This window comes from Micropterus dolomieu, linkage group LG20 (genome assembly GCF_021292245.1).
Source record: "Micropterus dolomieu isolate WLL.071019.BEF.003 ecotype Adirondacks linkage group LG20, ASM2129224v1, whole genome shotgun sequence".
NCBI classification, from domain to species: domain Eukaryota; kingdom Metazoa; phylum Chordata; class Actinopteri; order Centrarchiformes; family Centrarchidae; genus Micropterus; species Micropterus dolomieu.
The window spans coordinates 19788184-19814461 of record NC_060169.1 but is presented as its reverse complement, the minus strand read 5'-3'; the positions used below and the strand labels follow the sequence as shown (position 1 = coordinate 19814461).

The 26278-nt window shown below is 39.6% G+C and overlaps 1 protein-coding gene across 4 annotated transcripts in view; it reads left to right on the top strand.

Moving 5' to 3' along the window:
• The first annotated feature begins 798 nt into the window (after positions 1-798).
• tcf12 (transcription factor 12) overlaps positions 799-26278 on the top strand; it is a 79662-nt gene continuing 54182 nt past the window's right edge. For 2 of the 4 annotated variants that reach the window (XM_046031928.1, XM_046031927.1), the window contains exons 1-5: positions 801-1010; positions 1764-1852; positions 2093-2165; positions 13247-13320; positions 21070-21172. In XM_046031928.1, the coding sequence (XP_045887884.1) occupies positions 1781-1852; positions 2093-2165; positions 13247-13320; positions 21070-21172 (322 nt within the window). In that variant the 5' untranslated portion in view covers positions 801-1010; positions 1764-1780. Of the gene's footprint in view, positions 1011-1763; positions 1853-2092; positions 2166-13246; positions 13321-21069; positions 21173-26278 lie in introns of all 4 variants that reach the window. The other 2 variants (XM_046031932.1, XM_046031929.1) reach the window with 2 other exon arrangements.

The window sequence follows — 26278 nt, the reverse complement described above, 5'->3', positions numbered from 1 at the left end:
AAATAAAATGTTCAGTACATGTATACATGATTTCCTGTGAACATTAGGCGGATCCACCTGCGATTAACCTACAGCATGCAAATGCACTGAATGGCTATTACTGGAAAAAAATGAAATGCCAGCCATAAAATTATAATGTCTAGTTGCAATCAATAAACTTAATGCTGTAGGACTAATGGACTAGCAGGCCTAAAGGAAGGTGTATGATCCCAATATGACTGAAACAGTTACAGAGGTTCAAACATCGTTGAAAAAACAAAACACTAGGTGATTTATTATATTATTATAACACATCTTGTACTAAAATTGCAAACACTGAATGAGCTGGACAAAGTTTTGAGAACAACTTCAGGTCCTTCTGCAGTCTAATTACCAAATCCAATAGCAGTGAACATAGGCCTTTGGGGGCCACTTGGGGTCTGGGGCCCTGCAGACAGTAGCACACTTTGCCTGGCTTTACACCCAGCTTTGCTTATGTCCCTCTGCTGCATGAAAGGACATTTATTTTGCCAACATGAAGAAATAACAGCTTTTTTAAAAAGCCTATGGGCAGCTGCTTTAAGAATACAACAATCATGGCTTGCTTTGAATATAAAACTTGTTTAAAATGAATGCATCATATTGCATTTTTTCAGGCATTCAAATGTACATATTACTGTGATGCTGCAGCTCATTAGTATTCATTAAATGTACCTGCAGTGGTATTAAAACAGAGATAAACATCAGCGTGACCCCACACAGTGCGTGCTTACTCCCGCAGCATCTCCCGCTGTGTGGGACCATCATGTCACTGCTCGGCGGAGGGATACAATAACCAGTGTCATCGTGGTGCTGAGGCTCTCGCAAAGCAAAAAATGTCTGCCTAAGGGAAACTCGTAACTGATATATATATATAGAGGATATTTTCCCAGGTATTGGCGTTTAAACCCATATTTCGCTCTTTTGAGGCGTTCAGCAAGAAAGCGAGTCTTCACCAGATCACCCTAGTCGGGATTTTAATCGGAAAAAAGGTAAAATATCAGAGGGAGTTTGCTGAAAGGCGTTCGGACCAGTGAAAGAAGTTGGGAGTTGAGAAAGACCCATCATTGCGTTTTGTATTCTGGAGCTGAGGGATTGTCACTTGCAACATTTGTTTGTCTATGTTACTTATTTTGACCCAGTGTGTAATTTATGTTTCTGACGCTCGCACGGCACATTCCTCTCTGTACTAATGTCTACAGTGACTATAAAACCGCTGCAGCTGGTTGCAGCTCGCTAGCTCCTTTCAATGCATATGAACCAGCGACTACAGCTAGCGTTAGCCAGCTAGCTAAGTGACGTTAGGCGCCTCCGCTAACCATCGTTAAGCTTCTATAAAATAGGACTTACCACACAAATCACTGACATTAACATGGTCAGTGACAGCCTAATAGGCTACATAAATGTCTTACCACTAGTGAGAAACACTGTTACTGCAATAATGCTGCAGGTCAGAGCGCCCCCACCTTATCTCTCTTTTTAAATCAACGCAGTGAAGGGAAAAGCAACTAAACGTGTGCGAACTAAATGTTCGCACCATTTGATCAATTACAATGTATCCAGGCTGCCAGTGTCTCTATTTGAATCAGCGCCAGAGACAACTTTCCTTCACAGTGCTGGTTTTTATTCTGCATCCATAACAAACACCTCTCGTGGCATTGGTCGTGTCCTGTGGCACTCCGTCCGTCCCCCGCTGCTGAATAAAGCAGCAGAGATGTGACCTGATGGACTGTGTCTTTCTGCAGGTTTCTAGATCGCAAGGATGAATCCTCAGCAGCGGATTGCCGCGCTCGGAACAGACAAGGAATTAAGTGACCTGCTGGATTTTAGTGCGGTAGGATGTCTTTTATTACTACCTCTTGCTGCTTTTGCAGCTCTGATTATCTTAGAGCTGTGAGCCCCAAATAGGCTAAAACATGACTAATTGACTAAACTGATTTTACAAAACTATGCTTGATTTTTGAAAATCAGTGGCAGCTTCCAGGATAATTGCAGCTGATCATCAGAATGGTTGCGTTTACACTGTTGGGTCTTTTCTCTAATTGTAGGTTTGTGTCCCTTTTCTTCCCTTCAGATGTTCTCTCCACCTGTAAGCGGAGGGAAAAACAGGCCCACCACACTTGGAAGCAGTCAGTTCAGTGCAGCAGGTAGGACGCTGATAATGGTCTTAGTTCTCAGTCTCTCATTGCATGTGATTCTTTCCCCCTCCTCTGTGCTTGTGTCCCTGCGCTTTTCACATCTGGTGCTTGAAACATAAGCTCTCCTCCTGGAATTATAGTGGAGTAAAGAACAAAGAACACAGTTTAGGTCATAGACATGTGCAAATGTTTTATTATATAATTACCATCATGGTGTAAAACATTGAACGCTTACATTAATGTCCGATTACTAAATAAGGCATAAATCAGGCATGTTTTGGCTGCTTTCAACAAGGTCTGTTGTTAAGTGTTATTATGAGGGTTTGCTGTGAGGTGTGTTTGAGGCAACATTTGAATCAGGTTAATAAAAATGTCTGATTGAGATTCTTGTAAACACAATCTGAATTGTCTTTCCCACAAATTACTGTCCTTTATTTATGAACGTCTTTATTGTTGAACAGGTTTGTGGATGGTTTTGTTGTAATGACAAGAGTTCAGATTCCCTGCTTCTGGATCGCTTCCTAGCCCTAAATGCTGCAGGACATTAATCCGAGGCACATCTATTGTCTGATGTGCTACTAGAGAAAGTCAACAATCCAGCATTATGTTTTCTGAAAGCATGTTTTGTGTGCATCCACAAAGCCTCGTTGTAGTCACTAATCTGTGAAATGAAAAACACACACTTAGTGAAAACTGAACGAAAAGACAAAGAAATGAGAACAGAGCTGTCACTCATGAACTTTGGAGTTGTGAGGATGAATGTTAGAATACCTACTCATTCAAGTGAGGAGGACGTGTATGTGTGTGTGTGAGAGAGTGTGTTTGTGCTCTTTTAAGTAAAACAAATGATAAGCAAACTTGTCAAACTGATGTGGGTTTTGTAGTAAAGTCACACCTTCCTGGTGAGGTTCCCAGAAAGATGTTTAATGTATTAATGACACAAATGCTTCAGACTATCATTGTTCTGGATGTTTTTTTATCATCACATTAGAGGTTTTCATTAAGCTGTTGACAAAACATTAGATACACATTTTAATATGGTGCAACAACAACACTAACTGCAGTCTCAAAAATTGTTGTGGAGCTGAACCAACTCCTTTTGACTGTCACTTGTGCGATCTGAGACCTCGATCATCATTGCTGTGTGCTTTATGATTCAACACAGTAAGATGTGGACAACATGTGGGCCTTTGCACTCGGTGACTTTTGTAAAACAGACAAGCATCAGCACAGTGCTTTTTGTTTGGGGCAGAAAAGAGTTGTAGACTGTCAGGAGAGCTGTGGTGTTGCAGCCAGAGCTCATTGTCATTTCTGGTGTCGTCTGGTGACCAGCTTTGTCCTTTAGAAACGTAACAAAGTGAAAATGTGGGCTTCCAACAAAAAGTATTTTAAAATGTTTTGGACAGCAAGGAAAAAAAGATGCTTAAACTAATTCAAGTTAATGGTCAACTTTTAAATAATCTGTTATAAATCTTAGTTACAACTGTATAATAACAATATTGTCTCTAAATTCTCAGCCTATATATTGTTTATTTTTATTTTTCCAAATATTAACTGTCTGTATGATGTGAATTAAAAACTTAGACCTTATTGGTAAATGTATAGTTAAGCAGCCATAATTGATCATTTTGGGTGATGGAGTATTGCATTCACTTATGATGGTTTACTTAATGGTGGATACAGTGTTGTAAGTGAAACACTGATGAACAAGATTTGCATAGCTTTTCTTTGGTATGATCAGAGTCCTATTGCTTTCTTCTGAATTACAGTGTGAAGTAAAATGGCTGTCAAAGGCAATGGCAGTTGAATACTTTGACTTGTGGCTTGCTGCTCTTTTCAGGTTCAAAGATGAGTTAGTATGGTATTGAAAGGAATGAGTGTTGTTTTATTATTTTTTAGTGTTTTTTTGCCATTGATCTTGATCCAGGGTGCCAGTAACTCGAACAAACACTCGAAACAAATCACCCTACATACCTTTTTTCTGAATGGATTATGACTTCAGGAGGTTCATATTATGGCCCGACCTATATTGGACTTTTTAGGTAGATACTGATATTTTGTTGAAATCTATAGCTGCTTTCACACAAAGATCCCGCAATAAACGTGGAAAGAATGTTGCGCTCATTCTTAATGAACAACATATTCCGACATAATCCCACAACCGTGTATGCTTTCACTCAGTGATCCGTCTTTCCGGGTCAGACCGTGTGAAAAAAAAAATAGCCAGCATATTGGCGTAATAATCCCCAGAAAATAAGGCAGTGTCTGCATCTGCAAACTTACATTTCAGCGTAGGTATGTACACAAATTATGCTAAATTAAACCTTTTATCATGTAAGAAGTTACGATGTCAGTTGCTCCACTTTACAGTGTATCAGGCCTGTAAACCCCCCCCCCCCAGCCTACTGTGTCTCTGATCCTCGAGGTAGTCGAAGAAGCACTCACATAAGTGATTGTGAACATAAGGCAAGTGAGTGTGCAGGCAGAAGTGTGGAAATTGCAGGGAAAGAGAGTTTGGATTATTGCATCTCAGCTGGGCATAGCCAGATAATTGAGGCAGAGTGGGACTGGCAAGACCCTTCAAAAGTGTGCCAGAGAAGAGAGATGGATTGGAAAAAAACACCCAAAGTGGCTCTAACAGAGAATTCATCATTTCTCCCTTCCAGCTGTGTTGATGATGCAAATTTGATGAGGCTATTGACTCGTTAGTGTAGTGGGGCTGCGGATGGCTGCTGTTGAAAGGCAAATTTTCACTAAGTGGTCTGTATTGGTACATTTGTTAGCTGTGACCAGCAGCTAGTGTGGATTGGTTTGTCAGTCGGTTGGGTCCTAAAATAAACAGCTACAACTTTGAGTTCAGCCTGGTGGGTAAAACAAAGACACGTCACAACGGAGGGTGCAGTCCCATGTGATGGGAGTCACTTCTCAAACTGGTTACAAATAGAGCTGCAACGATTAATCGATTAGTTGTTAACTCTAAAATTAATTGCCCACTATTTTGATCATCAATTAATCGGTTTGAGTAATTTTTTAAGAAAAATTCTTGGATTGCATGTTCTCCTGTGTCTGCGTGGGTTTTCTCCGGGTGCTCCGTTTTCCTCCACCATCAAAAACATGTTAGGTTCTCTAGTCAGTGCCATTGAACAGTGCCACTGGCTCACTTTTTGACTGTAAAATAAAGAATAAAAAATAGTTAACAATACATTATTTTGTGAAAATTTGGGAGTTGCTATATGTACAGGTTTTTTTGAATTGTTTAAGTTAATTTTACTAATAAACGCTCATTGTAAATTTACTGTACTTTATGGTGGCTATGGACACTGGAGATACAGCGTATGCCGGCATGCACTGACAAATTTATTTTCTATTCTGGTAACACCTTTTTTGTCTCTTTGTCTGTTTCTTGGTGATTTCTTTCTATAAGTGTTGAAAAAGTACATCAACTCTGTGTGTTTGGTTCTTCTCAGTCCAGTTTTAACTTCACATTTATTATTTGTATACATGCGCTTGATGCAGTCACTGGTTTTACCATTAGTACTACTCTCAGTTCATATATACTGGAAGCCATTATGCCAAATAAAGCCAAAAGCTCTGTATGCTAGGATGTGTATTGAATTTGTTTATACAGACTGTGAATGTGGTCTCTGGTGTGACAAAGTGGCATAAAGCTGACATGATTTAAGTGTAATGTACGTTTAGGTAGCAGGTCTGAAACTAACATACAAACACACATATATATTTTCTTATTCTCATCAAACGTATATAATGGCTCTCCATCAGTGCATTTGCATTTAAGGATGATTCATTTATTTTGGGTCGTAGGAAATGTATTTGTGCTGGGAATCAGGTTAATTAGTTCTTAAATGACTGACATTTTTCATTTCTCATTTTAGTCAAGATGCCACCCGGACCAGAAGCCCCCCTTTTTTCTCTCTCTCTCTTTCGCATCCTTTTTTGGCTTGTAGTTTTTTCTGCCAACTGTTGTGTGACGGGAAGTATGTAATCTGAATTGGATTTTATAGATTTAATCCTCAATCGAACTCATCTGTTCATAGATGAAGCTGACCCTTGTGTCTGAATGTATTTAATTACGTTTAAGAGTCTACAGGATGCATTTTAAAACACCAGTTAGGTTTCTGTGTGAAGTTCTACTTTGCTGTATGTCCTCAGTGAAATTGTTTGGCCAGTTATTATAAATATGTAATACTTGTATTGTCTGGTTTACATGTTGGTGGTTTTGACTAATTTTCACTTTTTTTCATTGCACTCTAAATGTCTGTATTATCAGAGCCAATTTGATTTTTATCTGTATTGTCCCTCTCTCTGTCTTTACTTCATTTATCACATACAATTCAACTCCCACACTAATAAAACCAAACATCTATTGTTGGGTATTTTATTGGCAAATCATAAAAAGTTCCAATTCTCATGACTAAAAAAACCAGATGTAGAGATTCTATGTACTGTATGTATTAATTGATATCAGCAACAATAAAGACACTAGTAAGTTGATAATTTAATACACAATATGTGCTATGGGGATGTGGGGTGCTATGACCCTTTTTTTTTAACAAATGACCCAAAAGGGGAAACATCAAGTTATATAGACTGACGGGTAACTCACTGATTGGACAGTTATGTTGATCCTGCATCATCATTGCTACATGGACCCACGCGGGGAAATCAGAATCACAAAGAGGAATATGCTATGGTGATAATAGATACACATAGACAAACATACAGTTGACATAAATAAATGAATAAATATAATTACGAATATGTGCAATATGGCAGTTGTTTGCATTGATATGCAAATGAAATGGTAACTGACTGCAAGTGATGCTGCACTTTAATGTTCCTTATGTGTGTGTGTGTTTATGTTCTGTGGTGTCACAAAGAAATAACTGATCATGACTATTATTACTATTATGACTACAAATTAACCACATGTTATGAATAAAGACAAATGGGTAGTGACACTACGAAAAAGAGGCATCTTGTAACTATAGTAAACAGGAAAACTCTCTGTTTTTTTGGGGTATGACATCACGCAGTATCCCTGTTGGTGAAAATTGCGAATGAACGACCTTTTTTTTGCCCAATGTAAGTAACCTGAAGGTTTTGTAATGCTTCAGTCCATGTTGTATGAGATTTCATCAGGAGTAATTCATCAGGGTCACTGAAACTGAAAGTCTTATTTTGTTTATAAGGAGAAGGTCTTAGTCATTCTGTTAACAGCCTTTTGCTCAATCTGGAGACTGGGGAAGGTGCAGCTGTTTATGAATGACCCAGCAGAGACAGTGAGAAAGGAATGTTCATCTGCGCTGTCCATCAAACCATCACCACAGGTTTACTGGATATTTATACATGTATGGATAAGGATGGCGTCATTATTACACCATTTTTGAAATATTTCTCTTCGATGCTATGCATAGAATATGTTATGAAGAATCCTGTATAGCAGAATGATGTTTCATCTCCATAACCAAGGTCACTCTTTTGAATCATGCCTGTGCACACGCACCTAAAAAAGCCACCTATTAGGAGTTTCCTTCAGGCCACAGGTTTTATGTTTATGGTTTTTTATTTATATATACAAAGAAAGGCGTTATAACGCATAGATGTTAAATTAAATTAAATTAGCCAAACATGCAAATTCTACAAATCCATATTAGTTCACTTTTATTTGTTTTATTGAAAATACAGATCAGATGTTCGAGAATATTAAATGTTTCTTGTACCTCTCTTAATTAATTTCGCAGAATAATCACAAATGAAAGTGTTTAGGATATGTGGTCTACCCTCTGTGATTTAAACAGTGAGGATGGCACAACAGCGCAACAACCTACAGCCTCCAAAGTGACAAAACAGTTGAACCAACACCGCTCTAAAACAGTGTCAATAAAAGCGGAACATTATTAGGGTGGGATTTATTGCAGGACTGTTTTATTAGACTGCTTGTGTCTAGGTGTACCTAATAACCTGCCAACTGAGTGCATGTTCATCAAATATTTGCCAGCTTTGTCTACATGCAGTTTGGGCAGGTAGGGTACAGTTGAACCTGAGGTTTTTCTGATGCTTTGAAGCTCTCAGTTGCTGAGAATGTGTGGCTGTAAAACCAAAACAATGAGCTAAAAGAGGCTAAAAACCTCAGTAGGGCTGGGTGATAATTCCACACATAGTCATTTGATTCATTGTTCATACCAAAGTATTGATTACAACTTTGAGTGTGCTGTGTGTGAGAAGGAAATTGATGTCCTTTTCCTGTTGTAGGATTTTGTGCATCTTTGCAGCGTTGGTTCTCCCAATTCATTAGACCTGAATTACAGCCAGTGGTGTTGTGTTCCCCCACCCTTTTGCCTCTTGTGTCAGTGTGTAATTTTATTGTGCTGCCTCGTCTGTGCTTGGAGAAGAGAGGGGACCCTTGAGCCCTGGTGGAACATGGTAATCGGACGAGATGACAGGCGGGGGCCCAGAGAGCAAAAGACTGACCATTGTTACATTCAGTGTGTAAAAGGCCTCAGTTGGGCTACAATATGTCACATTGGTGTTGTCACAGTAACAAAAATTAGACACGTGCTCTTAGACACACATATAGAAGCTGAATTGGTAGCACAAGTTGCTCTGTCAATGTTAGGAATGTGGATACATTTTGAAAGTGAGACGACTGACTATGTATTTCTTTAAACTATTGATAGTAATTATGAAGGACTTTTTAAAGAGGAAATGAATCTGCTGTGTGCTAGCAGCAAAACAACATGTTTGTCAAGGTGAAACTTATCTATAACTCTGTTCACTGGAGCATGATTTCTGGTTCGAGAAATGTCTCTGACTTTCTGGTTAAGTGTATAATTAGATTTCTGACTAAGAACTGATTGGCAGCATGACAGCTGGAAATACATTTTGTATAATACTATAAAGCTACCATCTACAATGTCTACAAAATATCTAGAAAACTGATCACATCTCAGTTGGGTGTTTTACCTCAAAACCACATAAAGATGCCTTTTCATAATTTCTCTTTTATATTGAAGTGTTCGGTTTGAAACAAATACCCTTAGTGATACATAAGAAGTACCAGTTAAGGGCAATCCATAGCTATCGTCTGTCCAAGGACTAGTCCTTATGTTTTGATCTGTGTTTACACGATTTGCTTGCTTTTTGCTGCGCAGATTCTACTTCTGCTTTTATTGGAGTAGTTTGTTTCTGTCCCGTAAATTCTGTTTTTTGGATTGTATGCCCAACCTTGCTGCATGGAGGTACCTCAGTGCATATCATTTGTTAGATTTTAAAGTAAAAAATATTCTTAATATTGAAAAGTTTTATTTGTTGCTTGCTGTATTATTTTTTGGAGCATACACAATTTCTTTAAATCTGATATTTCTTTCATTTGAAGCTAAAAATGAACGGTATTGCATTTTGCTGAGACAGATGAAATTACAACAGAGACAATCAATAACTTTGGCTTTTACTGCAGCACAATATTGTTTCAAACAGCAAGAACAAATATGTTTACAGACTATATCACATAAATTAGATTCTAAAGATCAGATATTATATTTTTCAATATATGCCAGATGGTCTTTGCAGTTGGTTGGAGTTATTGATTTTATTTGTTTATCTGTTTGACTTTTGAAACATAGAGGTTTTCTTTAATTTAAAAATCTGTTTCATCAAGTTTTAGTGCTCAGCTGTTTGGAGTTAGCCTAGTATACATCAGTGCCAAGTCAGGAAGTTGTGTTTTGGTACAATGAAGCAAATAAAACAGTGCTTATTTTTTGCCATGATTTATGTAAAGTGAGCAAAATGACACCATGGATAAAATTGTTTGTGTCATGCCCCTTTGAAGAGATTAATTAGTCACTGTTCTTAGTCATTTCCTAACAGGAAAAAAACATAGTTAAAATCACTTTTCCATCGTGCCAGTTTTTAAGGGAGATGATTTGTCATTACTTCACTATTACAGTTTGTACTCTGGTCAGATGTTTAATCAGGCCTTAAATCAGAATCAGAATCAGTTTTATTGCAAACTAAGCTTACTTCTACACTTACAATAAACAGATAATATATAAAAATATTAAGGTCACAAAGTATAAACATTTTTAAGAGAATAGAACTCTCCTCAGAGTCCTGGAGGCATACAGGTCCTGAAGGGATGGTAGATTGCAGCCAACACCATCTCTGCGAAGCAAATGATAAGGAGTGATATGACAGTGACAGCAGATGGTGATGGAGGAGGCGAGGATAGACTAAGTGGTGATGGCGGTGTAGAAGTGCACAATCATTGTCTTTGGCAGGTTAAACTTCTTCAACTGCCGCAGGAAGTGCAATGGTCAACCTCCCACCTGTAGGCCGTCTCATCCCCACCAGAGATCAGCCCAATGAGAGTGGTGTCATCCACAAACTCAAAGGTTGACGGACTGGTGGCTGGAGGTGCAGTGGTCGGTGTACAGGGAGAAGAACAGAGGGGAAAGAACGCAGCGTTTAGGGGATCTGGTGCTGATGGTCCGAGAGTGAGAAACATGTTTTCACAGCTTCTCTTGCTGCCTCCTGTCAGACAGGAAGTCTGTGATCGACTGCAGGTGGAGTCGTGGCACACTGGGAGAGCTTGTCCTGTCTGGCCGTTATGATGATGTTGAAAGAAGAGCTGATACCCACAAACACTATCCTGGCATACGTTCCTGATGAGTCCAGGTGCTGGAGGCAGAAGTGGGGTGCCATCTTTACTGCATCAACGACAGACCTGTTGGCTCTGTAGGCGAACTGCAGGGGGTCCATGAGTGGGTCTGTGATGGACAGGGTGTCAGATCTGTAGTCACTGTGGTCTTGTGGTCTTTGTTTTTTTAGGGACAGGGATGATGATGTAGGATTAGAAGTAGGATGGCGTACGGCGTGTCTCCATTGAGGTGTTGAAGATGTTTGAGAACACTAGAGACAGCTGATCGGCACAGTGCTTCAGTGTGGAGGGGGAGACAGAGTCTGGCCCAGCTGCTTTGTGGGGGTTCTGCCTCCTGAATAGCTTGTTCACATCTCTCCCCAAGATGGAGAGGGTCCTTAGGGAGGGGGGACCCTTGGGGTGTTGTTGAAAGCCCCAGGCTCCTGATGAGGTGGGTGAGGTGGAGCTGGTGGTCAGGAGCTGATCAATGGAGTCACGGGGGATTGTGTCAGAAGTGTCTGAGCTGTCCTGTTGTCTTTGAAAGTGACTGTTGAACTGGTACAGATCGTTGGCCAGGCGCAAGTCATTATGGAGTGGGGGTTTTTTAGGTAGTTTGTGATCTGTCTGAGCACTTTTAATGTATGCAGAGTCAGAAGCAGAGAACTTGTGTTGCAATGCAAAGTACAGTCGTTTAGCTTCTCTCACCACCTTGCAAAACCTGTACTTTGACTCCCTAAATCTGACCCCGTCTCCACTTCTAAATGCCAATTGTAGCTGTCTGAGATTAGCTGTGAAACCAGGGTTTGTCGTTTTTATAACTCACTCTGGTGTGTGATGGTACACAGCAGTCCCCAAGCACGCTTGTGGTTGGACTGCACTGGTTAAACTTTTCTTTATAGTCAGAACAAACACTTGTCGCCAAACAGTGGATCACTTAACAAATCTGAGCACTCAAAACTGTTATGATAAAATCTTTTTCAACAAATGTTATTAGTCTTTTTTCAGTCCCACTTTCCTCAACAAATATTTTAATAGAAAAATCAAGTGCTAATTTCTCTGTGATTCAGATTAATTAAACCAAATTTTTATTGACGATATATTGAACATTTACAATATTATTATTGAAGAAAATTATATTGTGATAATTATCATTATTGTTTTATTGCCCAGCCCGAAAGTAGGGTTACAGTTTATGATAAAGTATTCCAGATCAGGAGAACAGTACTGGCTAATCACTGTCAAATCGTTACACCAGCTGCTGTTGGAGAGATCTGTGTCGATACGTTAAACTGAAGTTGAATAAAAGTCTCTGTTTTTCCCCACCAGTAGCTAAAGTTCGGTGTGGTCTGTTCCACAATGAGCGCATGTTGGAGAGTAATATTCCTGGTAACAGTGTGTGAAATTCAAGCACGTTTCCCTCTCCTCTGGTGTTTCACAACATGATGAAAGATGAGAGAACTTTGACCAGAATGTCCAGTAATTCAGACAGTTGAAAAGTGGGGAATAAATCTGCTGGCGTTGTTACCCTGATGTTAGTAACTCCTGTCTGGTCCGAAAGCTCCAGGTATCACAGCAGAAAGCTGCTGCGCCATCTTGCCCCTTTAATAACCTGTAGCATTGATAACTTCTATGCAGATCCTCTTTGAAGAGTGCAAGTGCATTTTAGGATTTGGCTGACTTTGTGAGACCCACAGAGATTAATAATAGCATATAAAAGTTTCCCATTCAGAGGTTTGTTTTAGCTCAGTTTTGGGTAATGTACTGTAAAGTGTTAAGCTGCTGATCAGACATGTTGTTTTGGCTACCAGTTAGGGTTGCAGCTAATCATTATTATCATCAATTAATCTGGCAATTATTTCCATGATTAATCACAGTGACAATACTGTTTATTCTTTTTCTAGAAAATGACCAATATGACAAATGTCACATGTCTTGTTTTGTCCAACCAACCATTAGAGATAGTAAAGATATGTGATTTACAGTGATATAGAACAGAGAAAAGCAGAAAATACACACGTCTAAGAAGCTGGTACAAGCAATAACAAGTGATTTAAATGATGTATCAAAATCAATGTCAATTGATTAATTAATCGAAAAAAAATATCTTCTTTCCTCCTTATCACTTGCAAAGTAACATTCAGGGAACCTGTGGAAAACATCTTTAGTGTAGGGTTGTCCCTATTCCATGTTCAGTACGGGGGAAAAAAATAAGAAAGGCAGATTGAAAGAGATGTGACAACACTGCATCTCTTTGAAGCGCGGTACTTTTAAACAGTAAACATACTGTTAAACACAATCACATTGACACTGTGTAACATCTTCTTTGTATCTGTGCGTGTGAGAGGGACACAGAAAATGGTGATGTTCTGTGTACATTGAACTAACGGAGTAATCTTGACTTTCTGACTGAGTTGCGCGTCTCTCTCTCTGACAGGTTTGGATGAGCGAACCAACCAAGCGTCTTGGGCCCCAGGTGGCGAGTCCAGTCCCTCCTATGAGTCCTCCCGGGTAAGATGACCCACACCTTAACGCATCTGAATGACCTTTCTGCTCCACAGCACATTATTTAACACTCATTACATCAAAGCGGTACATTCGCAATGTTTTAGTCTCACCTTATCCCACTCATGTTGTATGACCGGTATTAAACACTCTGTGACAGAAAGGACTGTTAATGTTCTCATGGGTGGAGGAATCTGGTAGCGGTATTAAGCTTCTTATTACTAACAGAGGTCTGTTAAGGACAAATTACATGTTAATGCTGCACACCATGAGTTTTCACAATGAAAAAAAATATTTTTGGCCCCAACGCAGAAGAAGAAGGAAAATGTTTTAAGGCTCAGTAATTGCTATTGGTCATTCATTTGAAACCTTTCTACAAACAGTGGTAAAACAAGCTTATGTGATGACCCTGCAGGTGATTCATGTTTTTAAGCAGGGTTTGAATGGGACTCACTGACCTCCATTTGGCAGACCTCCAAAGCCATTGATTTGTTCCTCTACCAGTCAAAATCTGTAAAAGCTAGCAGAAGTAAACTACAGTTACACACATGAAGGCTGAAATTCTGTACTATGCAAAGGAGGTGTGTCTTATGTGCAGCTGACCAATTTGTTCAATACTTTTTACTAGATTATATTATGACATTTTGTAAGTGATCAAAGATTTACACAAAAGAAGAAAATTTGAATTTAAAAATCATTGCATTAAAGCAATGGAAATAATCGACAATGACTTATTTTTGTTATTTATTTAACAGGACAATTCACAATACATTTATTGCACCAGATATAGGTAAAAGCGAATTTCTATCTGTAGTACCTGGGCGGAGGCCACTGATGTGCCTCAGTTGTGATGAATAAAAAAATTATACTTTGAAAATAAGCATAGCCTCAATTTTAAAGGGGAAAATATTCAACTGCATGTGTAAATCGCATCACCATTGTTTGGTTTAAGTGTGAACACCTCACGGTTTGTGTGCGCAAGTGTGAACAGCTCTCCCTCCTGTTTGTTTGTCCCTCACACATTGGTTGTTCTAGATGCCCTGTATGAATTTCATTTAACGTCAATCTCCTGTCACTTTCTATTAGAATTCAGTTAAATGTCAGAGCCACTCGGGCTGTGTTACCTTGTTTATTTCTCTGTGCCCTTCCCGAATGAACATCTACAGGCTATGGTAACATAGGCGGCTTGATTTGAATTATAAGACAGAGACGCTTGAGATATCTTTGCTCCAGGTGCATATAAATGAGTGTTTTTGACATTGCAAGGCACAGGATCAGCCAGCAGACAGCTGTTTGCACCTCCATAAGGCGTGCACGCAAACAACCACATGCCGCACTCCCCTTACTCACACACAGCTGCACACACACTTTATATTGATACAGACTTGATTTATATAGCCTATAAAATATTATATTCTATATGTTGTGTTTTAAGAAGTGAGTGACATTTCTTATTAGTGCTCTCCAGATATACTTAACCATGTGAATGGTGGCAAAATTCTGATTCAGAGCAAAGCAGCATATTCCTTATATGGAAGTTAATCATTAATTGAAGACCATTAAATCACCATTAAAACTTTGTTTGATTAAGAATATATTAATCAATAATGCACAAAGTTTGTGCGACATTAATTAAGGTGACATGGAGCTGTGCAGTTGTGTGTGTGGTGTGGTGTGAGATTAGCTGATAAAAACCGACTGTGTCCCCATGCTGTATTTGTTAGTGATGACATACTTAAAAACAAAAAACATTTATACAGTACAATGCATTACAATGCCCTGCAGCAAACTGATATTCAGTTCTTAGTGACGCTGTGTCACAGAGGTGGTAAACCAGCCCCATCCTTATAGAACCTATTTACTGTTCTTCTGTTTAAATCTAATATCAACCTTTATGGCACCCTATTTGATCATCCGACTAATCAATGAGGTATACAGTAATATCTGACTAGTGCTGTTTGGGCGGTTAATGTCTATTTTCATAAATCATCATAATAATCATAAATTTACCGTTATTTCAGGACATAAGTGAAATCTATACAGTGAAAGAGGCACCTGAGTTAAACTGACAGTAATGATATCTGGACATTTTCTGGGATTGTGTTGATAATTAGAAGATATTTGGCATCCTTCAAAAATGTGTTGGTAAAAGTGTAATATTGTGCTAGCTTGCTTTAGTGAATAGGATTTTATTATTGTTGCTTACTAAAGATATTAATGGAAACAGGTCTTATTTATTTAAAACTGAAGCATTCAAGTAAAAACGATATGAAAACACTGAAATCACCAGTGCAAGTATTACTGACATCAAACTGTGGAATTATGAGTAAACCACCACCATCTGTCGCTATAGTCCTCAGTTCTGGGGGCGGCTTAGGAGGTAGAGCGGGTTGGCCGTTATTCGGAAGGTCGGCAGTTCAATCCCGGTCTCCCAGGCTGCATGTCGAAGTTTCCTTGGGCAAGTTACTGAACCCCGAATTGTCCCTGGCGGCTGTACCGCCAGTGTATGAATGTGTGTGAATGGTGAATGCAGGTGTATGGTGAATGTAGTGTAAAAGCGCTTTGAGTGGTCGAAAAAAGACTAGAAAGGCGCTATACAAGTACGGAGCATTTGCATTCTGTCTGTAGCTGTTGCCTTGTTGGCTTTGATTCTGTCACAGTTGTTGCGTTGTTTGAACGTGTTTTTGTGCTGATACCTTGGCTGGTTTAGGCGTGTCGTGGACAGCTGACTCCCAAAGCTTTTCATATTCTTGAAATTCCATGTGGTGGTAGTTCGTGGTCTTTAACGACATCCGATTTTTGCAGTTTGCAGATTGATGTTTTTTGAGCAACACCCATCTTTTCAAAGCCAAACCACCTCTAAAGTGAGTGACGTTGATCCACCACGTCTAGCAAATCAACCTACAAACTTAGATTGCGAGGCTGGTAGTGTCAGTGTTTTATCTCCTGGCGCTGTTTGTTAACTCATTTTGAACTTCAGTCACAAATTTTTTGGCTTGTTTAACTCGAGCACATGTGACTGCATGAATGACGCATGACGCAGTGAATGCGCGGACAAGGTGTTTTGCAGACATTAATTGGGTCCCTGATATTTTAAGACGTCTGTTGTGCTGTCGTGACATTGCTGTCATTCTTTACTTTTCCTTGATTTTGAAAGGCAGTGGTAACAGCGACGTTGCATTGTAGAACAGACTCTGCTAGTCTTCTTGTCTCAGGTGAAAATATTGCCCGTGGACATAAGATGTTTTTAGGAATTTATAGTTTCATTCTATTACCTTAATGATAAGAATAATGATGACCAAATCATCATCAATTAAAACATCTATAAATTCCCAAATTTATACTCTATTCATAAAGTCTTTCCAAGGCTCTTGAAAGAAATCCTCAGTGCTGCATCTTTCAGTCTGTTACAAAGGGAATTCAGTCTTGTCCCTGAGCTTGTTTGAGCTGCTGATCTACGAGTGTGTGATCAGTCAACTGTGAACGGACCCGAGCCCTGGCGTGCTGACCTTGGCTCCCAGCCAGCCGCTGTATCCTGGGCAGCTGTGGCTGTAGGCTGGTGGTCTGACAGTCAGGGCTGTGCCCACCGCCACCGCACGACAGTCCCCACTTCCCCAGTGTCCTGCCCCGACTTGACACTCGATCCCACACTCATCCATCATGACTATATCATCACTTCCTAAACTGCCACATGCATCCCCACGTTCACCTGGGAGGGTGGAAAAGATGACTTTTTAAATACTGCGACAAGCAATTGGGGGACAAGGCGTGATCTTGGCCTGCTTGCTGCCGCAGTGATCTGACAGTTATTTACCCAGTAGCACCAACGTAGCCCTGTGGCAGCAATGACAGTGTGTATTAGTGTCTTGGATAGATGTAGGCCACCAGTGTTTGGGAATGATGAGGGATCTTTGATGATCTAACTGTCCCATAGGAGCAAATACAGTGTGGTTGCATTGACACACAAACACAAACTGAGCCTGGATTGACAGTGGCGGTCATAACAATCAAAGCTTCAAGTGTTAATTACCATCAAGTGCTTTCTAATATTTAGTTAAAGGAATACTTTGACATTTTGGGAAATTGGGGGGAAAAAACCTTACCTTCTGGCAGAGAGGTACTGTAGATGGTAAGATCAATACCACACTTGTATCTGTCCATTAAATGTAAGGCTAAAGCACAGGGCTAAGAGTAAAAACGGGGAAACAGATAGCCGTAAAGCTCACTAGTTAAGACGATGTACCTTATTTGTTTAATCCGGACAAAAAACGAAGTATAAAAACAACTCCAGGAAGTTACTGGTCAAACCAAGTCTGGTACATATACTCCCATAAAATTTCAAATAATCGTGTCTACACTTTGTTTTTTGTACTGATTAAACAAGCGACATGTAACTTAACTTGGTGGCGCTGGTAGTTTGTTGTTCCAGTCTTTATGCTAAGCTAGGGTAGCTGGTTGTAGGCTGTAGCCTTATATTTAATGGACAAATATGAAAGGAATCTTTTCATCTAACTCACTGCCATAAAGAGAATAAGCATATTTCCTGTCTGAAGTTTGAAGGATTTTCCTTGTTTTGCTGCAGAAGAGGAGGAAATGTTTTTCGCTTGCTTATGTGAGCTGTGCATGTGTAAGTCTGTGTGTGTTAGTTTGCTAGAGCCTCTCACGGGGCTGTTGTTATTGAGTCTGTTCATGGTGTGATTAACAGTGTGTGCGGCCTGGCAGGAGCACAATAGGGAATCTCTGAGGATTCCCTCGACACAGCACAACACTCCACGGCCTTTGAAATTACTCCATCACCATACACTCGCACAAAAAAAGATGGATAATAAGATTTACTTTTTTTTCTGTATGTTGAATGCAAAGGGTATGAGTTGGTGAAAATAGCTCTATAGAAATGCAAGCCCACTGCTGCTCGGTCCCTCTGGTGGGAGTTAATGTAGTTTGGAGAGATGTATTTGACTGGAGCACAGGAGGATTTCCACAGGGCTTGGGATTAGCACTTTAACGGAGTATCTTTTATTACATGGGACCCCGAGTTTTCAAAAACCATACTGTGACCGATATTTAGACCTAAGCCCCCGAAGCTGATAACTGTCATGAAAAGGGGCTGTTAAGCTGCAGGAGAAAAAGACAATTTTTTAAAGCTGCAGGTACCTGGGAATGATGTAGGATTGCATCTCTCTGTTTCTTCCCCTTCTATGTAACAACACCTTCTCATGAACTATGGGTTGGTATATGAACCTGTTATCAGATAGATAAAATGGCAGCATCAAAAAGAAAACTAAAATAAACAAATATGTGGGGTTTAGATGTTTGTTTTATAGATGCATTGTAATAAAGATAAGACTATGGCTTCTACAGGTCAAAGTAAAATAATAAGAAAATGAAAAAACTAAATGTAAAATTTATTTTAAACGTTACATTAACTTTGATAACCACTTACACCATCATCATCTTAATTGTAATCTGTAAAAATTGTACTGAAGTGATAGTAATCAAAAATACAAACATTTAAACTGACCATTAAAAGTTGTGCTGCACTGTAGATTTGAATGCAAGTTTTTTAATTAAGGAGGAGTGTTAGCTAAAAAGGGGAACTCCTCCATGTAAAAGATTTTTTATTCATTTATTTTATTATTTATTTAGTACCACAAAGACACATAAAATATATAAAAAATACACTGTATGAATTATGCAGGAGAGGTAAGAAACCCCCCAAGGGCTTATAGTGAAACCTCCCCTCTGGAGGTTTTTTTGTTTTAAAAAAAAGTATGTTATTACAGCTGCAAGCAGCGTTGGGCAGGCCCTCGCACGTGTAGCACATCGGGGTGTGAAGCGGCCGTGTTGCATATTCTGGAGCTCTGGCGGTACGGCTGTGAATTTGCTGCGCGCTTTGGACGCTGTATGAAGGTGTTATACTTCGCTTTCTGTGTCCCCTTTGTGGCGCTACATAGCACTTGCCGCTATGACTAGAAATTAATATTGACGTGTAGATGTGTTCAGGGCGGGACAGTTATCAAGCACGTAAAGTTTTGTTCAGATGTGAGCATGCACACTGAAGTTACAACAACTTCCTGTGTCATGGCGAAGAGGTGATCTTTGACGCCACGCCACGGACACGCCCATCGACGAAAACTCACAGCGCAACTTTTTATCGTCAATTCCTTTAGAAGGCACAGCAGAAATCTGAAGTTCATCGGACTAAATCCCTAGGAGGAGTTAGTTAAAGTACGGAGTGTGTAAATCATCCACAAATGACAGTAAAATTCAAAATGGCCGACTTCCTGTTGGGTTTAGGGCATCACTCCAAGAGGCTTTTTGGTACTTCTGGACATGAAATTTCATACATGTAGGTGAAATGTGCCATGGGGGCTGCTTCGTTAAAAACTAATTTCTTGTTGCCAGCAGGTGGCGCTATGACCATGGGTGAATGTCGTCATGTACATGTGTTCAGGGTGGGAGTCTTATGAAATGTGTGAAATTTGGTAGAGATATGAGCATGTACAGTGAAGTTACAACAACTTCCTGTGTCTTTGCGAAGCATCAAACTTTGATGCCACGCCAAGGACACACCGTTATCTGAAAACTTACAAGATTCACAACATAGCATCATCAATGTCTTAAGGCTCTTCTGAGACTGTTTTGAAGCAGGTGAGGCAAATATGTTGGCAGTAGTACATAACAGCGTAAAACTTGACACTTCCTGTTGCCAGCAGGTGGCGCTACGACATTGTGTGTTTATTGGCATACGGATGTGTTCGGGGCGGGACTCTCATCCTACATGTAACGTGCAGATCTGAGCATGCACACTGAAGTTATAACAACTTCCTGTTTCATGGCGAATCACTGATTTTGGATGCCACGCCACAGACACGCCCATTGACGAAAACTCACAGATAGCACAACTTTTCATCGTCAATGCCTTTAGAAGGCACTGCAGAAATTTGTAGTCGATGGTACTAAATCTGTAGGACGAGTTCGTTAAAGTACGCACCCTGTAAACTGTGAAAAAGAGGTCAAAATTGCACTTTCAATTCAAAATAGCTGACTTCCTGTTGAGTTTAGGGTATGGGTTCTTGAGGCTTTTTTGTGTCTTGATATGATAGATGTCCCCAGAAAATTTCGTGAAGTAGGCGCGGGGACTAATTTTTTCCAACTTTACAGGTGGCGCTATAGAGCCATTTTGCCACGCCCATGTGCGAGACCCTTAAAATACATAATTTTTCGCCACGCCTGACATGTGTGCAAAGTTTCGTGAGTTTTTGAACACCTTTAGGCCGTCAAAAGTGCGATTCATTTGGGAGAAAGAGTAATAATAATCCTTAGAATTTCAATAGGGTCCTCGCATGTTTTATGCTCGGGCCCTAAATAGTTATTCAAAGTGGAGTAGTAACGACAGATTCTAGGTAAAAACGGGTGCTGTCCTCAGATTTACATATAACCTATAGGGAGGCTGTAAGGCTGGTAGGTTTTACATCCACAATGCATGCCAGGTAAACAAAACAATGTAAAACCGTTAATATATAATGTAAAATTATGGGGTTATCTATGCAAATGTAAAGCTTAGGGTTATCTGTTTTTTTTTCCATTCTCTTGAATTTTATGACTGTTTTGACTGTTATACACAAGAAAGGGGCCAGTTTATTAGCATAATCGACCAGTTGTGCTCTCCTCTCACTAATTAGTGGTATGCCACATCACTCAATTAGTGAAGTTGCCTGATAATGTGCTTAATATTCTGATCTCTTCCCTCAGGCTTTCGCAGACAGCCCTCATTACGGCGATCATTTGAGTGACAGTCGATTAGTGTCCCATGAAGGATTGTCCCCAACACCTTTTATGAACTCGAACATAATGGGTAAGTAAGTGATTCTCTTCAACTCACCCCTCACATGCCCTTTGGTAGTGAAAAGACATCCTGTTAAAAAATTGCCTGATTGAGGTTAAGGCACATCATGCATCTCAAGGAAGCAGTACTGAAGGACTTGCCAGGCTACAGGGCTTTTTTCTTCACATCTCCTGCTGTCTTTATTTCCTTTCTTAATCCTGCTCCCCTTTCTGGATCTCCCTGATGACCCTCCCCCAGGCTAGAAGTCACGCCATCAGTATAACTTTCCGTCATAAGAAGCTGTCTCCTAGACATCAAACCGCCCTCAGCGGCTTCCATTGGCAGCAGGGTAGTGATTTTGGGGTGTGGGGTTAAACAGGCTGTTGAATGAAAGACCTTTTTCACATAAGAAGCTACATATTAAAATTTATTGTGCATTATTAAATGGAGTTCATACAATCTTTTTTTGCAGTCTTTAACTTTGGATTTGTCAAATTATGCTCGTCCTCATAGTTTGCTTGATTGGACCACCTCTTGGTTTCCTAATATAAATGGGACGATTTCTATTTAGGCATTTTGCATTAAATTTTCAGAACAGTAGTGATTTCCTTTTAGTGTTTCTTAGATCTGTGATTCTTAACTTTTTTGGTCTGATGTACCCCACAGCCCTATCAGATTAGCTCAAATAACTCATCATTGACACCACCAGAAATGTTCCTAGTATGTTCTTTTCAAATGGATTTAAACTGGGTGTTATTTTACACCATTCATAGATAAAGGTGAATATTATTACTATATTGTTTAAGACATAATGATCCTGGAATTGTGAATGTTTAGCCTTGTTATGTTTTTTCAATACAGTAGGTTATTGATAGACCGGTTAATCGGTCAGCTGATTAATCAGGCCGATATCTGGCATTTGAGATAATCTAATCTTAAACCATTACTGGCAAAGCTTTCAAAATATATTCTTACACTGTAGAGAATAATGCAGTTGAATGACATCACTTCTGACAAAATGTACCCCACTGTCTCTTAAACACAAGTCATGTTCTGAAATCTAAAGTATAACCCAATGTATTTTTGTATTTCATTAATTAATTAAAATGCCATCTAAAACAACACGTTGCTGGCTACGATAACCATAAATTATATGTCGACATCGCCCACCCTGCTCTCTAACTATCAGCATCAGTCTTCCAAAAATCCACATTGGTTGACCGCTACTGTATATTTGGTTTCCATTTGTTTCCATTCTTCTACAAATTGGAGTTGCAGAAGTTGGATGTTCCAGCCATTTATCCGTTATTATTTTTAGCACTTTATTTTGATTTCTCTGCTCGCTTTTAGGGATGCATTGATTACCGAATTTCACTATTAACCGCGCTTGGTTAATTAATCGTAAAGGCTCCGCTACACCGAGTGTTTCTGTTGCAGGGAAAGAAACTTGCACAAAACGAAAACAAAAAGTTTCGGTGCACCACCTTAAAGTGCCGAGCTTACCAGAGACATGGAGGCTACTACTGTACACTGGCTAAACTGTGACCCAACTGTGAAGCTTTATTTTCACCAAAGAAACGGCTGTAATCGGCTGTGTGGGAGCATTTTGCTTACACCAAGACTGACCAGGGCGTTACTGAAGATGACGGATCACAAAAACTTGCCGTTAAAAGGTTGCTGCTAAAGGAGCGAATACCTAAATCAAATTTGATGCAGCACCTGCGGGATCACCACACAGTTTTGCACGCCCAACTAAAGGTAATACATAATAACTGAGTTAAATAACATGGCAAGTTGATTTCCAAGCAACATGCACCGCATCGCTTGGCGAGCTCGCGCGCATGCCGCTGTCAAAGTGGTTGAACTTTTGCGCTGAATCCAGCTTCCAGCACAGCACAAATCGTTTCTTTTCTGAAAGGCCCTTTATGGAAGAACGTAGTCCTCTCAAGACCTTCAGTCAGTGAACATTTAACGTTACATTCTGTTGCCTACTTAAATATTAAAAATACACTTAAGTCATTACTGGTGTTGTTAAATTAATTAATGCATAATAATCATGATAATCGTGAAAACCATGATTATTCCTCTTGACTATAATCGTCCCAACAAAATCTATAATTGTTGCATCCCTACTCGCTTGGTTTCTGCTTGGTTGCTTTTTGGTTGCTGCTTGGTTGTGTCTTCCTGTTATAGCCGGTAGTTTATTGGATTTGTGACAATAAATATATTAAAGATAGGTTTCCTGCCAATTTGTAATGTCTATTTGTGTATTTATTTCCTTAAGCACAAATATATATGTATTTGTAACAAAGTCATAGTTTGTATTTTTATCATGATCACAAAAAAACCCAAAAAACTGCATACTCTATCGCTGACTTGCAATATGTTCTCCTGTTATTACAATTAAAAGCTGTGTATTATCCAGCTCGGTGGCCTTGGCCTGTGATGTGTAACCACTTGACAGTTTTATGGCTAACTACATCTCAGCTCATTATGTAATGGCCCTGGAGACTGGTTTCCATGCAAAGTGATTAGTTCGCAAATGGGTGCTGCTGAATTGAAACAAAAATGTTATCTTTCTTGTAATTGATCACATGACTGTTTCACATACACTACGTATCACTCCTATGTTCAACCGCAGATTGTGGATGTGATCTGTTGCAGTGATCTGTCAGATTTAGACAGTACGACTATAAACTTGGAATTGGCTGTGCTTATCTCAGGAATTCAAGATGAGTATGGTCTTATTAAATTGTTTTCCCGCAGAAACATCTAGGCTTTACGTATGTTTATGGAGTTTTCAACCTCATTAAATCATGTTAGAAGTGTTATTCCTCATCAGTGAAAAGGGTAGAACAGTGAAATATATAGTTATACTTTTAAGTAGGACTTGTAGTAATGGTTAAATCCAGACAGTCAGTTTCTGAACTGCTGAATGGGTTGCTTCAGGGCAGGTAGCATCTCAACATCTCTGGTTGGTGTTACACAGCATACAGACGCGTTTCTGAACTTCTTGTTCCATCAGGTGTGTGAGATTCTTGGGTGAGATGTTAAACAAATGATTTGCCTGCGGCTGTGTTTGTTGTAGAAGCTGCAAGCGTACAGGTAGATTTGTAACTTAAACAGCATAATTTAGTTGCTTACCACACAATCATTGCAACAGCATATAAAATGGTTGATGTCATGATAGGACTTCCTGGTATTTCGTCCTCCCGGCACCTTAAATATGATTAACAAAGTGCTGTTTTGGTTCTTTATCCATGCTAATTGTAGATGCACTACTTGGTGGTGCTTGGTGTTTGTCAAGTGTCGGAGACTAAGGATACCCTCAGTGGGTTAATGCCTGTGGTTGCTGGAATTTCCTATTACAGCTCTGACACATCAAGCCAAAAAAGTACTGCTGACAAAGCAACCTGATCAGATTCTTTGCATCTTGTGTCATCTCACGTTTTCTGTTAAAAGTTGCTCTTGAACAGATTGCAAAGACCACAGCAGATAGCTGTGTGAGACGAAATAACTAGTCACTAGTCTGTGTTTATAAATTATAAAAGGAAAGCAGTAGATGCAGGATTGCAGAAAGACAAGCAATCTAGTTTTACACCTGTTATTCTGTTTAAATGTAAGCATTGAAAACCAATATATAATATCTTTAAAAATGTGAAACTGGCAATTAAAAAAAAAAGAGGCTACTTTCCTTTGTCGGCTCATTGTCTTTTGCTCATATAAAAGGAAAACAAGTAAACGGATGGCATCACTGATAAGCTACTGAATAACCATTGAAAACTTTGTCATCTCATTAATGTCCTCCATTGTTAATTAAACCTGATACTGATTAGATCTGCCTAGAGGTAACCATGTAAGACAAACTTTGTCGCAGAGCCTTTGGACAATGATCAGCTATAGATGTTTATGGCAGGTAATGAGGGTCAGCTTGGTGTTTCAGACCCTGAGGACCTTCGTGTTTCCTGCATCTTATTCAATGTGTTGTTACTGATCGGAAGTGCCTGAAATATGAGAAATATCAGTCCTCACATTTCTCAGTCTGAGTCATTTCTCTCATGTTTATCAAATAGCCCTTTGACTGAGCAGATAAACTGCTGCTGCTTGGCCAAACAGCTTCAATATTGAATTTATTTTTGTTCAAAGCTCTCTAACAGAATGGTGAACATCAGTCTGGACGGAAAAAACACTTAAGAACAGTTCTTAAGTCCTCTTACAGGTGCCCACCAAATGTCAAAATAATAGTAATCGTGTAGATCAAAGACACCAAAGACAAACAATAAGTAAATATTTAACATATTTCTGATTTTGTTTATTATGATTTGCATGTGCTTGACATTCAGTCTGACTTCTTAACGATGACACTGTTCTTCACAGGGGCTGGCTTCCATATTAGGGCAAACTATGGATCAGCTGATTGGGTCTCACATGCGTCTTAGCCCCACCCTCTTGCGCTACAATCCTCTTACCAACCGGCACGTCATCCACTGCATGCTGCCCCACAGGTGGCAGCCACATTGTTCATGCTTATGCTCTGCAATGTAGGCAAACTTTTTCAGTTCCAGCCATGTGAGTCCCTTTGACCCAACCACTCATCACATGCGTTGAAAGAGGCTGACATATCATTCAATTTGCAGTTACACAGTGTGTGAGTGCTGTGGCCTCACAGACATGCAAGAACTGGTCCCACCCCTATTTTATTCAGCCACATATATGTACAACATATCTGCATTAAGATGTGTAGCAAGGGGTGGAAAAATTAAAGCCACAGCTCTGCCTCTGTCTGCTCCTCCTAAACCTCCTGTGAATCCACCAGGTATCATACAGTCTGAATACAACAGCTGGCTTTACAAACCTGACGACCCAAGCTGAAACTATCGCATTGCTATCACACTGTAATCATATTTATATTGTTATTCTATATATAGTGAAAGATGACAGAGCATCCTTTCACAGATGTATCTCACAGATTAGCTGGTAATGAAAAGGTGAGTTATTGTACTTTTCCGTTTTCTGTCATATCTATAATGTTACGATGTTGAATGCTCATGTTAAACTTGGCCAAAGGTTCAAATAATGAGGTAAATGGATTTAAAAGAAATCCATGCAAGCCAAAACCTCGGATTTCCCACTGTT